Source organism: Salmo salar, chromosome 14, assembly GCF_965601325.2.
Source record: "Salmo salar chromosome 14, fSalSal1, whole genome shotgun sequence".
Taxonomy (NCBI): Eukaryota; Metazoa; Chordata; class Actinopteri; order Salmoniformes; family Salmonidae; genus Salmo; species Salmo salar.
Genome location: NC_138304.1, coordinates 20,300,868 through 20,316,255, shown reverse-complemented (window position 1 = coordinate 20,316,255; position 15,388 = coordinate 20,300,868). Strand labels below are relative to the sequence as shown.

At 45.4% G+C, this 15,388-nt stretch overlaps 1 protein-coding gene across 5 annotated transcripts in view; it reads left to right on the top strand.

Moving 5' to 3' along the window:
• LOC106568841 (partitioning defective 3 homolog) overlaps window positions 1-15,388 on the top strand; it is a 242,394-nt gene that overhangs the window by 157,403 nt on the left and 69,603 nt on the right. For 3 of the 5 annotated variants that reach the window (XM_014139557.3, XM_014139555.3, XM_014139553.3), the window contains 5 exons: window positions 1,019-1,170; window positions 1,933-1,977; window positions 7,666-7,896; window positions 8,099-8,333; window positions 13,413-13,520. In XM_014139557.3, coding sequence (XP_013995032.3) covers window positions 1,019-1,170; window positions 1,933-1,977; window positions 7,666-7,896; window positions 8,099-8,333; window positions 13,413-13,520 — 771 coding nt within the window. The remainder of the gene's footprint in view (window positions 1-1,018; window positions 1,171-1,932; window positions 1,978-7,665; window positions 7,897-8,098; window positions 8,334-13,412; window positions 13,521-15,388) is intronic. The other 2 variants (XM_014139559.3, XM_014139554.3) reach the window with 1 other exon arrangement.

Genomic DNA, 15,388 nt, shown 5'->3' with positions numbered 1-15,388 from the left:
TCGTTCGTGACAAATGTCCATTACTCTTTATTCTGGCAGCCGGACATGAATGCGGTGTTTTGATGCCCTGTATCACTTCTTTGTTGAAACCAAATCTTTCCATAACTTGGAATAGATAATCCCATCTCACTGAATCAAATGTTTTTTCTGCATCTAGACTGATTTTCATATACTACTTGTCTTAAGACTTGACATTCCTTTTGATAATCGGCACCATGTTTTGTTAAGTTTTCGCGACGGAATGTTATTTCAGTTGCTGCAAATTAGACCTCATACTGTGTATTTAAAAGATTCCTCTGTTTTTCCTACGCTGAACCAGCTAGATTTAGGGTAAGTCGAAGGCTATTTCACTCCTCTGTATGTTGCGTTCTACAAATGGTGAAAAATGAACAAGGTAAATATATGGCTAATTCTACACTGAAGCATACACAAGGACAAGGTCAGTGTGTCCCATTATCTTTTTTTGAAAGGACACACACGCACACCCACCTGCTGCATACTTAACTGGGCGTGTAGGGCCGTTGTAACCCTGGATATGTCCCAAATTGCCCCCTATTCATTATATAGTGCCCTACTACCCTATGGGCCCTGGTCAAAAGTTGTGCACTATATATAGGGAATAGGTTGCCATTTGCATTGCTGCGTCCGTGATGATGAGGCCCAGCCTGAGTTCTCGTCAGAGGGCTTGGGTGGGTTGGGCTGAGTGTGTGTGGTGATTGTAGCTGGTCCAGCCCTAATCAGTCTCTACCTTAATCAGTGGCTTATCAAATATGGCCTAGATTCTATGTGTGGCTTGATTTGATGATTTGAAGACCCACTGAAGCTCACTGATAATGACAGTTTGATTTACACTAGAACCACTGGAATAATCTCATCCCTTTGTTTCTTTTTCCTGTCTTCCTCTGTCTTTCCTCTCTCACCCACTCTCTTTCTCTCTCCCTCACCATTTTTCTCGCTCTCCCTCACTCTTTTTCTGTCTTTGCGTGTCTCTCCATCTCCATCACTCCCTCTCCTGTAGCACCCTGAGCCCTGATGACACCGACCCAGACGGAGCCTTTCAGAGGGAGGGCTTCGGCAGACAGAGCATGTCAGAGAAACGGACAAAGCAGTTTGGAGATGCCAGTCAGCTGGAGATCATCAAGACACGCAAGTCCAAGAGCATGGATCTAGGTACTGAAGGAAACCATCTGGTTCCTTTCCTCCCTCTCATTGACTCCCTTTAGGTCATGCCTGCCCGGTGGCAAGACGTTATTGGCTGGTTTACCAGACACAGATTAAGCCTAGCCCTCTGTGTCTGTGATACCGGCCCTGTGAGTTGTTAGGAATCCCCACATTAGGCACATACATACCCCCCTCCTTGTAAATTGCATCTATAAGACTTGCGTTGCACAGCCTAATATTTGTGGCTTCTACTGTCTGTCATTGAAATGTGATGCAATTCGCTGTCTTTTGTGTGACATCAAACAGGTTTAAGTACTGACTGTGTCTCCCGTCACACCTCAGAACCACGTTTCAGCTCACTTGAGGTGGCAATGAAACCATTCTGATTGCTTTGGCTGACAGTAATCTTCCCTCTCACCCACACTATGGTTGCATCCCAAATGGGGCTCCCCATAGGGTCCTGGTCAAAATAGTACACCATAAAGGGAATAGGGTGCCATTTGGGACTGAGCCGACGATATCTAATCTGCTTCTTATCCCTACTGAATTACTGTAGTCCTGCACGTGTTTATATCACAATAGCCCTGATTGCTATCCTAAATCTCTTCACTTCCCTGTCCGTCTGTTTGTCTCGCATGTTTCCTGATTGCCCTTGAAATTGCCTAAAAATGTGATGATGTACTTACTGTACAATAACGTTGCTGGAATGTTTGCATGTGGAATGTACTCACTAACCGATCCTAAATGTTTATTGCCCCCCCCCTTTAACAGTAGCCGACGAGATTAACCTCACCCCTCGCAAAGAGAACACACCAGGTAAGGAGTGACATGTCACTGAGGGAGAACGGACACCTCATCCATCCCACAGTCCCTCCCACCATTTCATTGTGAGATTCCAGACCTGCTTTAGAATGTAGAATCCACCAATCACAATGAGAATACATAGAACATTAAGACAGTTTGAGGTCATTGCAGTGGAATTGTGGGCTGGTGAATATGGACTAGGCAGTGATTCTTCTTAAGACGCAGCAGCACTGCTAATTGTTCTGTGGAAGGGAATGGGAGGAGAGAGGGCGGGAGAGATGGAGAGAAAGCGAAATCGCTCTGTCCTTGGCTGGGGCTGCAAACTGACAGCAAGTCATCCATCATTGTCAGCCGTGTGTGTTTTCACAGCCACCTCTGAATAGCAGATCCTTTGAAGGATGGGATTTAGCCGAAAGGCACAATGAAAGCAGGAGAAAGAAAGGGAAACAACAGAAAATGGAGGTAGTATCGTAGTCAGACTACTGTGCATAAATGAGACTAAATATGTCATTAATGTCCCTTGTTAGGACATTGTTGTAGGCTCCAAACGGTGTCTGAGCAGTCACTAACGAGATACCGAGGCGGTGTCCCTAATGGCACCCTATTCCCTTAGTGCACTCATTTTGACCAGGGCTCATAGGGTGGCCATGGTCAAAAGTAGTGCTTTATATAGGGGATAGGGTGCCAATTGGGACTCGCACCTGTTGCTTCTAACCTCCAATTCAAGACTTGGCAAAGAAGAGGCCACATATGTACTTTATTTGCCTGTGTAAAATGACATCCACAAAATATCTCAACTAGATTTATGTTCAAATGAAAAATACATGATCACCACCCACCTACAATTTAATTGATGTTTTAGGTTTTCCCAGCTTTGGGTAAAAAAACCTCCCTTTTAATTTTGCCCTAATAACTCTGTTGTTGTAGCTAGGCTAATAGATTTCAGGCTATTATCTTTAGTGTTTCAGGGTTTATTTTCTCTCCCCCTGTGCTACACTCTCCCTCTCTAATATATACATCCACTCCCTAAATGGGACATGGGCCATTTAGCAGGCCCAAAACAAATCCCCAATCCTGGGGAAACTGATGACAGTTACAGCCGTGGAGAGGGAGTAACGTCCCAAGTATTTAGTGCACTACTTTTGACCTGGGAACATAAGAGTTCTGGTCAAAAGCAGTGCACTATATAAGGAATAGGGTGCCGTTTGGGACTGAGACAGTGACAGCCTGGGAGTGGGGAGTGATGGGACACAATAGCTTAGATAGCCTGGCCCAGTGGGCCTTCTTCTGCACTGATTGGCTATAGGACCTTGTTGACACAGACTGTAGCCACATGTTTGTCAAGGACTTCACTAGGTTAGGAGAGGGCAATGCATATAGGGCTCCCTAATGGCAAATAGCAACGTAAGTTCCTTCAGTAGTTTCCAGTCTGTTATGTGCCTGCAGAGCCTTCAGAAAGTATTCACTCTTCCACTTTTTCCATATTTTGTTGTGTTACAGTCTGAATAAATGTTTTATTAAATGTAGCTGTTTTGGGGTCACTGGCCTACACACAATACCCCATAATGTCAAAGTGGAATAATGTTTTTTACATTTTTATAAATCAAGTGTCTTGAGTCAATAAGTATTCAACCCCTTTGTTATGGGAAGCCTAAATAAGTTCAGGAGTAAATGTGCTTAACAAGTCACATAATAAGTTGGATTGACTCTGTGTGCAATAATAGTGTTTAACATGATTTTTTTATGACTTACCTCATCTCTACACCACACATACAATTATCTGTCGAATTTCAAACACAGGTTTCCAATTAATTAATACATTTTTATTTATATAACCTTTATTTAACTAGGCAAGTCAGTTAAGAACAAATTCTTATTTACAATGACGGCCTACACCGGCCAAACCCTAACCCGGACGACGCTGGGCCGCCCTATGGGACTCCCAATCACGGTCGGTTGTGATTCAGCCTGGAATCGAACCAGGGTCTGTAGTGACGCCTTTAGCACTGAGATGCAGTGCCTTAGACCGCTGAGTCACTCGGGAGCCCCAAAAAGCCTCGCAAGGAAGGGCACCTATTGGTAGATGGGTAAAAAAAAAGCTGACATTGAATAACCATTTCAGCATGGTGAAGTTATTAATGATTTCACTTTGGATGGTGTATCAAACCACCCAGTCACTACAAGGATACAGGCATCCTTCCTTACTCAGTTGCTGGAGAGGAAGGAAACCGCTCAGGGATTTCACCATGAGGCCAATTGTGACTTTAAAACTGTTAGAGTTTAATGGCTGTGATAGAAAACTGATGATGGATTAACAACATTGTAGTTACTCCACAATACTAACCTAAATGACAGAGCGAAAAGAAGGAAACAGAATACAAATATTTCAAAACATGCATCCTGTTTGCAACAAGGCACTAAAGTAATAATGAAAAATGAAATGGCATAGCAATTAACATTTTGTCATGAATACAAAGTGTTATATTTGGGGCAAATCCAATACATTACTGAGTACCACTCTCCATATTTTCAAGCATAGTGGTGGCTGTGTCATGTTATGTGTATGCTTGTAATCGTTAAGGACTGAGGTGTTTTTCAGGATAAAGAAAGAAGTGGAATGGAACTGACCACAGGCAAAATCCTAGAGGAAAACCTGGCTGTTTGTTTTCCACCAGACACTTGACAGATTAATTCACCTTTCAGCAGGACAATAACCTAAAACACAATGTGAAATCTACACTGGAGTTACTTACCAATAAGACAGTGAATGTTCCTAAGTGTTTGAGTTACATTTTTGACTTAAATCTACTTGAACATATATGGCCAGACCATTTGACAGAGCTTGAAAAATGTATTCAAAGAATAATTGGCAAATGTTGCACAATCCAGGTGTGGAAAGCTCTTAGAAACTTACCCAGAAAGACTCATCACTGCTGAAGGTGATTCTAACATGTATTGACTCAGGGGTGTGAATACTTATGTACATTTTGATGTTTTTGTATTTCATTTTCAATAAATTTGCAAACATTTCTAAAACATGTTTTCACTTTGTCATTATGGGGTATTTTGTGTAGATGGTGAAGAAAAAAAATCAATTTAATCCATTTTGAATTCAGACTGTAACACAACAAAATGTGAAGTAAGTCAAGGCGTATGAATGCTTTCTGAAGGCACTCGATATGTGCAGCTTTAGTTGGTCCTATAGCCACAAATGGGCTGCGTCCCAAATGGCACCCTATTCCCTACATAGTGCTCTACTTTTGACCAGAGCTCCATGAGCTCTATATAAGGTAAAGGGTGCTATTTAGGACGCTTCCAGGGTATTCCCTGTTCGACCTGCCAGTCGACTGCAGGGTGATTGATAGCTGTATTTGTTATATTAAGGCACCATCATAGATCTCTGTACGACACGGGTTTTCTCCTGTTTTAATAGGGTGGCAGTCTGTACAAGCATGCATCGATAGTACAGATATGTTGGAGCTGGTTTGCCATGTCTGACTATCTGAAGCGTACAAGCATGTTAGCTACAGAAATGTAGGAGCTAAGTTGCCAGGTCTGACTGTCTAAAACATACAAACATGCCAGTGCAGATTTTATTTATTTTATTTATTTATTTCCCCTTTATTTAACCAGGTAGGCTAGTTGAGACCAAGTTCTCATTTACAATTGCGACCTGGCCAAGATAAAGCAAAGCAGTTCGACACATACAACAACACAGAGTTACACATGGAGTAAAACATACATACAGTCAATAATACAGTAGAAAAATAAGTCTATACACAATGTGAGCAAATGAGGTGAGATAAGGGAGGTAAAGGCAAAAAAGGCCATGGTGGCGAAGTAAATACAATATAGCAAGTAGATATGTAGAAGGCTTGGATGCCAGGTATGACCATTTGAAACCTACAAACATGCCTAGTGCAGAAACGGAGAAGCTGGAGGTTGCTATCTGAAACCACAGCCATGTATTTACATAAGGCTCAGTTGCCAGGGCGGAATATCTGAAACAAACATGCCAGTGCGCAGACCTGTAGGAGGCTGGAGGTTGCCAGGTCTGACTCTGAAACGCCCAAAACTCTTTCTCAAACAAACCACTGCCTGCTGTTCTTGACTCCCGCCGTCTGTCAGAGGTATGAGTTAGTGTAATTTTTAAGACTACCGCTGAGGTGTGACTGGAAAGCGTGCGGTGCGGCCTCTGGCTGAACGCTAAAACCAAATGAATGGGTTTTGATGAATGAAAGCCTATCAGCTGCTGCTTCAGTGAAACGTTAAGAGGACAGACTGATGAACATGAATAGTCACCAGCCCTGCTTGTTCAGGTTTCACCCTTCTCCGCTCCACTCCTCCTCCGCTCCACTCCTCCTCTGCTCCACTCCTCTCAACTCCTCTTCCGCTCCACTCCTCCTCTGCTCCACTCCTCTCAACTCCTCCTCCGCTCCACTCCTCCTCTGCTCCACTCCTCTCAACTCCTCCTCCGCTCCACTCCTCCTCCGCTCCACTCCTCCTCTGCTCCACTCCTCTCAACTCCTCCTCCGCTCCACTCCTCCTCCGCTCCACTCCTCCTCTGCTCCACTCCTCCTCTGCTCCACTTCTCCTCTGCTCCACTTCTCCTCTGTGCCACTTCTCCTCTGCTACACTCCGCTCCACTCCTCCCCTCCTCTCAACTCCTCAACTCCTCCTCCTCCGCTCCACTTCTCCCCTGCTCCACTTCTCCTCTGCTCCGCTCCACTCCTCCCCTCCTCTCAACTCCTCCTCCTCCGCTCAACTTCTCCTCCACTCCACTTCTCCTCCGCTCCACTTCTCCTCTGCTCCACTTCTCCTCTGCTCTGCTCCACTCCGCTCCCCTCCGCTCAACTTCTCCTCCGCTCCACTTCTCCTCTGCTCCACTCCTCCTCTCAACTCCTCCTCCGCTCCACTCCTACTCCGCTCCACTCCTCCTCCTCTCCACTTCTCCTCTGCTCCACTTCTGCTCTGCTCCACTCCGCTCCACTCCTCCTCCGCTCCACTCCTCTTCCGCTCCGCTCCACTTCTCCTCACTCCCACTCCTTCCCAGGCAAGCAGCCACCATATCCATGGCCACCCACATTAAAGTGTGAGCTGCTTCCCAAAAAATGCTATATAGGGCGAAAGTAGTGCACTAAATAGGGAATATGGTGCCATTTGAGAAGTACCCTGGGCCTCTTGTTTACCCGGTACCTCTGCTCCAGTATACCCTGGGGATTAGAGCGAGCCTGCTGGCCTTTTCCCCTGAGGTAATCTATCCCTCTTTGCTTGCATCCCAAATGGCACCCTATTCCCTATATCGTGCACTACTTTTATATGGGCCCCGGTCACTTCAGATGCATCCTCTCTCTTCACCTCCATACAGCTCTACCTTCTCTACAATACCCCTTCAACCTGTGAGTGATGGAAAAAGGATGTACTGTACACCTACTCTCTAAAACAAAACTTATTTAGGCTTATCTAGTATCAGAATTGAGTTGATCCCCTTTTTCCAAATGCAACTTAACCTGTTTTGGTTGTGTCACATAGTGTAAGAAATGAGTTCTATCCCAAGTTTTCATTTCAACTCACAGGCAGTAAAGTACAATAACAAAATGCTTTCGTTAAACAGTGCATTTGCAAATACAAAAGTTCCTTTAGTTCACTCAAAGCTATGTTATCAATCAACTAACTTTGGATACTGTTGCTTCTTTGTAGGGTCTTCCACCAGGGACGTGGGTCCCTCCCTAGGCCTCAAGAAGTCCAGCTCTCTGGAGAGTTTACAGACCGCCGTTGCCGAGGTGACGCTCAACGGTGACATGCCCTTCCACAGGCCACGCCCACGCATAATCAGGGGGCGTGGCTGTAACGAGAGCTTCCGGGCCGCTATTGACAAGTCTTACGACAGGCCAGCAGCCACCGAGGAGGACGACGAGGGCATGGAGACATGTAAGATGAAGCAGGACTTCTATTGGACAGATCTAACTACTTCGGATCCATAAACCAAACGTTAATGCACATCTTCCGTTGATATCGCTGCATGAAGAATTGACCCAGCATTTCAAGTTATGCCTTGCATATACAGGTCAGAATTTGAGGACTTAATAATTATCCCATGTATAAATCTCTTTCCATGTCTCCATCTCTCTAGTGGAGGAGGACACAGAGGAGAGCTCTCGGTCCGGGCGCGACTCTGTGTCCACTGTGGCAGATCTGACCCCACTGCCCAACACAGAGAGATCGCTGGTCAACGGCAACCGCACCAATGAAGACAAGAAGAAGGACAAGGGAGGGAAAGACAAAAAGAAGCCAGACCGGGACAAAGAGAAGGACAGCAAGAACAAGGCTAAGAAAGGCATGCTGAAAGGACTGGGAGACATGTTCAGGTAGGAGACACAAAAACGGCCCTGTGTCCTTTACCAGTGTTTCACCCACCATTATCAGTGGGTCCTGGGGTCATGTCTTTCATCTGATCGTCTGAGATGGTCTCTGAGCTGTCTGGGATGCCAATGATGCATTCAAACGTCATATTTACTTAAATGGTTCTGACACAGGCTCTGTCTCAAATAGCACCATATTCCCTGTATAGTGCACTGCTTCTGTAAAGGTAGTGCACTGCTTTTGTAAAGGTAGTGCAGTAAATAAGGAATAGTGCGCTAAGGTGGTTGTGGCAAGGAGAATGCTGACTGATTTCTAACAGTGTAGAATAATGAGATCCAGTGGGAAGGAGTAGGATCTCCTGGCAGATCAGATGTTTGACCTAAAGGGGTGGGTGTGTGTGTGTGTCTTTGGCCTAAAGGTTGCTGGAAGCTTGAATTGTTTGGCTGCGATAGTCCCAGGGAACTGCAGGATCAAATCATTACAGAGGTGTGCTCCTCCCATTGACATGAGCACTTTCAGTGGTTGTATGCAAACGCACACATACAGTACGCACTTCAGAGCCCACGACTTTGCCTTTTTTGGTTTCATTCGATAATGACTTAAACATTTTCTTTCAGTGACTGAAAGCATTGTGAAACCGCTGCTCAATATTGCCTTCCAGTTCCTCGGAGTGCACATCACTGACAACCTGAAATGGTCTGTTCACACAGACTGTGGCACAACGGCGCCTTTTCAACCTCAGGAGGCTGAGGAAATTTGGCTTGGCACCTAAGACCCTCACTAACTTTTACAGATGCACCATTGAGAGCATTCTGTCGGGCTGTATCAACCGCCTGGTATGGCAACTGCACCGTCCGCAACCGCAGGGCTCTCCAGAGGGTGGCGCGGGGTCAGCCCAACGCATCACCGGGGGCACACTGCCTGGCCTCCAGGACATCTACAGCACCTAGTGTCACAGGAAGGCCAAGAAAATCACCAAGGACCTCAACCACCAGAGCCACGGCCTGTTCACCCTGCTACCTTCTAGAAGGCGGAGTCAGTACAGGTGCATCGAGAGACTGAAAAACAGCTTCAATCTCCAGGCCATCAGACTGTTAAATAATCCCCACTAGCCGACCTCCGCCCAGTACCCTGCCCTGAACTTTTACTACCCGGCTACCACCCGGTACTCTACCCTGAACTGTTACTACCCAGCTACCACCCGGTACTCTGCCCTGAACTGTTACTACCCGGCTACCACCCGGTACTCTACCCTGAACTGTTACTACCCAGCTACCACCCGGTACTCTACCCTGAACTGTTACTACCCGGCTACCACCCGGTACTCTACCCTGAACTGTTACTACCCGGCTACCACCCGGTACTCTACCCTGAACTGTTACTACCCGGCTACCACCCGGTACTCTGCCCTGAACTGTTACTACCCAGCTACCACCCGGTACTCTACCCTGAACTGTTACTACCACCCGGTACTCTACCCTGAACTGTTACTACCCAGCTACCACCCGGTACTCTACCCTGAACTGTTACTACCCGGCTACCACCCGGTACTCTACCCTGAACTGTTACTACCCGGCTACCACCCGGTACTCTACCCTGCACCTCAGAGACTGCTGCCCTGTACATAGTCATTAAACACTGGTCACTTTAATAGTGTTTAGATACTGTTTTACCCACTTTATATGTGTGTACTGTATTCTAGTCATGGCTCATCCTATATAACTACTGTATACACACATTTTCTATTCACCTACTGTCCATATTGTGCACTGAGTGTACAAAACATGCTCTTTCATGACATAGACTGACCAGGTGAATACAGGTGAAAGCTATGATCCCTTCATTGATTTCAACTGTTAAATCAACTTCAATCAGTGTAGGTGAAGGGGAGGAGACTTTTGATTTTTAAGCCTTGAGACAATTGAGACATGGATTGTGTATGTGTGCCATTCAGAGGGTGAATGGGCAAGATATTTCAGTACCTTTCAACGAGTTATGGTAGTAGGTGCCAGACTGCAACTCTGCTGGGTTTTTCACGCTCAACAGTTTCCCATGTGTATCAAGAATGGTCCACCACCCAAAGGACATCCAGCCAACTTGACACAACTGTGGGAAGCATTGGAGTCAACATGGGCCAGCTTCCCTGCGGAACTCTTTTTCGACACCTTGTAGAGTCCATGCCCCGACGAATTGAGTCTGTTTGGTGGGCAAAAAGGGTGCAACTCAATATTAGGAAGATCAAACAAGCACAGATAAAGCATTTGAAATGATTTTTAATAGTATTTTAACCCAGGTCTGGTTGGAGTGTTTCGCTGCTCTCAAACCGAGACGCTAGACAGCGACGCTAGTTAGATCTGACCCTCTCATCTCACTGGGCTCGCACGCGTACACACACACACACACACGCACACACACACGCACACACACACGCACACACGCTGCAGCCCAATCAAAGCGTCATTACCATCAGAGCCCCATCTAGACCACAGCAGCTTCCCTCACCTACTCTACTCTGATCACCACTTGGACTCAAAGCAACACCCAATCTGCTCACTTGGCAGCATCCTCAAGATGGCCGCTGCCCAGAAACAGACACGTGACAGCATCAGTATGGTTTTTTTTTTTCTCAGTGCTACAGTATGGTAATGTGAAGAATCCCCAATCCGGCAAGAATCTGCCATTCTGCCCTTTACCCCCACAACAGCTGCTCCCCAGGCTCCAATGACGTTGATGTCGATTAAGGCAGCCCCTCCGCACCTCTCAGATTCAGAGGGGTTGGGTTAAAATCGGGAGACACATTTCAGTTGAATGCATTCAGTTTTTCAACTGACTAGGTATCTCCTTTCCCTTCCCTTTAGTACTGTAACTTATGAAAGGTTTCAAGAAGCTGGGCTTAATCGGTAATGAATGCTAGAGTCAGTGAGACTTGTAATGACATTTTGACTGTGCTGCCGCTGTCAAGACAGACCTTATCACTTTACCTGGGGCTCCCGAGTGTCACAGCGGTCTAAGGCACTGCATCTCAGTACTGGAGGCATCACTACAAACACCCTGGTTCAAATCCAGGCTGTATCACAACCGGCCGTGATTGGGAGTCCCATAGAGCGGCGCACAATTGGCCCAGCGTTGTCCGGGTTTGGCCGGTGTAGGCCATCTTTGTAAATAAGAATTTGTTCTTAACTGACTTGCCTAGTTAAATAAAGGTTACACATACTTGTTGAGATGAGTTTGAAATACATGATTGGTCCTGTGCATCTCATATCCCTAGCATTTGATATCAAAACATCATGGAATCTTCTCATGGACGTTCTGAGAGATTCGGAAATAAACACCTCAAATATTTGTCTTTCTCTTATGACACTTTCACTAAGACTTTTTTGCGTTGTCAACAGAGCCCTTGAACTTGAAGTTTCCCCAGTCGCTTGCTTCTTTAACTAAAATAACCTCTTGTTAAATCCCTATCTTATAAGTGGTGTAGAAGTCGGAAGAGGAGAGGAGGGTTGTGTGCTTAACTGTACACAGAATATTCAATGCCCTTCTGTCATGATGAATGTTCTAATCTCTGAAAGTTTCACTGGTTCTTCCTGCCAGTGTTTCTGAAGGAGACTGGGGGGGGGGGGGGATCTCAAATGGCTCCTTATTCCCTATATAGTTTACAACTTTTGACCAGTGCCCATAGGGGCTCTGGTCAAAGTAGTGCACTATATACTGTATATAATAGGGTGCCATTTGGGACGTGGCTGGTGATTTTAAGGAGATTTAATGGAAGCCACCGGAGTGGAAAGAGAAACTGTCACCCGCTGTCTCTGTGATAGATAGGGCTGCACTTCATATTAACACTTTCAACGGCTTTATGCTACATTTGAGTCCATTTGTTGATCAATTTATCAGGTAATGGACCTCCCCCTTCGGTCTTTCCCGCTCACCCCTCTCTCTCTCTCTCTCTCTCTCTCTGTCTCCTTTCGTTATCTCTGTGTCTCTCATTCTCTTTCTCCTTTCGTTATCTCTCTGTCTCTCACTCTCTTTCTCCTTTCGTAATCTCTCTCTGTCTCACTCTCTTTCTCCTTTCGTTATCTCTCTCTGTCTCTCACTCTCTTTCTCCTTTCGTAATCTCTCTGTCTCTCACTCTTTCTCCTTTCGTTATCTCTCTCTGTCTCTCACACGTTCTCCTTTCGTTATCTCTCTGTCTCTCACTCGTTCTCCTTTCGTTATCTCTCTGTCTCTCACACGTTCTCCTTTCGTTATCTCTCTCTGTCTCACTCTTTCTCCTTTCGTTATCTCTCTGTCTCTCACTCGTTCTCCTTTCGTTATCTCTCTCTGTCTCTCACTCGTTCTCCTTTCGTTATCTCTCTGTCTCTCACTCGTTCTCCTTTCGTTATCTCTCTCGGTCACTCACTCGTTCTCCTTTCATTATCTCTCTGTCTCTCACTCGTTCTCCTTTCGTTATCTCTCTCGGTCACTCACTCTCTCTTGCTCCTTTAGATTGTTCTATACATCTCTCAATCTCTCTGTGTGTGCTGAGAAGTTCTTGGTTTTCTTTACAGCTGATTAAACTCAACTCTCTGCAGGCCAATTTCCCTCTGAATAAGCCTAGGTCCATCATATAAATAAGGGCTGCAAAGTAATTTAATCAACAGGGTGCCTTTTATGTGGAGTCAATCAAGCTGAAATATAATTTCAAGTAGTTCCCATTTGGTTTACTACTATTTCCCTTCCCATGAATATAATTACTTTGATTGGCTATGGTAATATGATCTTGTCTCCTGTCAACTTCAGACCTGTTCACGGGCAAACTCAGTCAAGTACAATTTAAAAGCGAAATATTTGATGGCATGTTTGTTAGAAGGGAGTTGGAGAGAATGGCAGAGTTGATCGTCATTAGTAATTTATAAGAATTGTTTTGGTCTGTCAAATTGCACCCTTTTCCCTATATAGTATGCTGCTTTTAACCAGGTCCCATGGCATAGGGCTCTGGTCAAAAGGGGTGCACTAGGGATTAGGGTGCCTTTCAGGAGGCCCTTAAATTGACCAAAATCAAAGCCATTTTGTTAAAATTGTCTTTGTCTGCTTCCCCAATGTTTCAGGTTTGGAAAACACCGCAAGGACGGAGAGAAACTAGAGCGTAAAGGGAGGCTGGAGGAGCTGCAGGCCTCAGAAGAAGAGACACTGAGGATGAAACTAGAACAGGAGAGGTGAGTGTCTGTATGTCTGTCTACAGAGAGACACTCACACAGTGTCAAGGTTGCTCTGGGACTGGGATCTGATCCCACACACACACACACACACTAGTGTGTATGTGCTGAAAGGCAGTGGTGCTACCCACTAGGCCATCCCCGGGCTACGAGCTACACACTGCCTAATGAAGGAAGTGGCAGGTGGGAGTTGTGACAGTAATTTGGGCACCAGACTGTAAATGGCAAAGCTATTACTACACACACACACACACACACACACACATATATACACACACACACACACACACACACATATACATACACACATACATATACATACACACACGCATACACACTACAACACTATGTTTAATTAATTCATCTGCTTGTGTTTTCGGGGCATGATAACTCCATAATGGCATTCAAGTCTTATTTTTCACAATATTAGAATTTGGATCTTATCATTCCTAGACAGTTCAGACTGTGGTTTTGAGGGCAATTATTCACATTATGAAAGTTACATATGCTATAATTTTGAGTATTAACTGATTTGACAAAATGCAACTGAAAATTGTGATCCCACCTATTTTTGTAATGTTCTTGTGTGACTATGCTGTTTCCGCTCCAAGACTATTGCAGTTGGGACACAACCATGGATTCCTCAAAAGCAAAACTGTTTTTCTAGCAGTGCTTAGTCTCCTTACCGTAAATCATACTAATAGGATATTGCGCAAGACACTGCTATCACTGTAATGTACCATTGATACAAAACAAAACTAAGCTAAGGCTAGCTTGTTAGTCACACAGGCTGCGTTCCCCTGCTCAGACGTTGCTGACCCATGCCAGATCTTAAAACGCTTGAATAGGTATTTTGGGCATCAGCTTACCACATCAAATGCTATAGAAATCTGCTGCCCAACGGCACAGTCTCTCACGTGGAACACAACCATTGGTTGACGCGTGCAAAGTCTGAGCAGAGGAACACGACCAGGGTCTTCTGTTTCCACCCAGAGCTGTAGGAATGTCAGAAGTCAGCCTATTGGGACACCTCACTGACAGAGCCTGCTCTGCTTGCCCTGGCAATGACCCCGTCCTTTTCTGTGATCCCACAGGTCAACTAATAGCTACATCCACACACAGACTAGAGACAGGGGCCGCATCCCAAATGGCACCCCATTCCCTAAACAGTGGGTCCTGGTCAAAAGCAGTGCACTCTGTAGGGAATGTGGTGCCATTTGGGACGCAGGACAAAGAATAGAGAGAGGGTGTGTTTGGTTGGCGCTTGATTTACACCACCCGACTGAAGCACTGAGTGTTTCCTTTGATTTACCCTCTATTGAAGGAGGAGTGAAAGGTTTGGGGGCAATCTGTGACAACATGAGAGCTTCTTTTCAAGCCCAGATATCTAGAGCCCCGACTGCGGGGTAGCAATCATAACATTCATCACGGCACACTTCGATTTCTACGTACCGTGTCATTACCGCGCTGTCATTACCGCGCTGTCCTTACTGTGATGCACAGCCAATCACTTGGACATGGAGACCAAATCAAAGGAACTGTCATTATAAAATCACGCCAATCAACAAAATGGCGCTCTCTGCTTCTGGCTCTCGGCTAATAAGTGTCGCAAATTCTGGATTCAGAAAGGAATAAGTGGAATGGATGCACTTGTTATGTAGATCCTAAGTCAATACTATACTTATGCTATTGATCTTGGCATGAAGGACTGAGAAGTGAGACTACCAAAAAGCATTAAGATCAAACCAATAGGGAACACTTGTATGAATAAATCGGACTTGACTTGATATAGCATCATCTACTGTAGTAGCCAATATTGAAGGTATGTCTCCTTTACTGTGTTATATGGGTCTCTGCATTAAGCACAC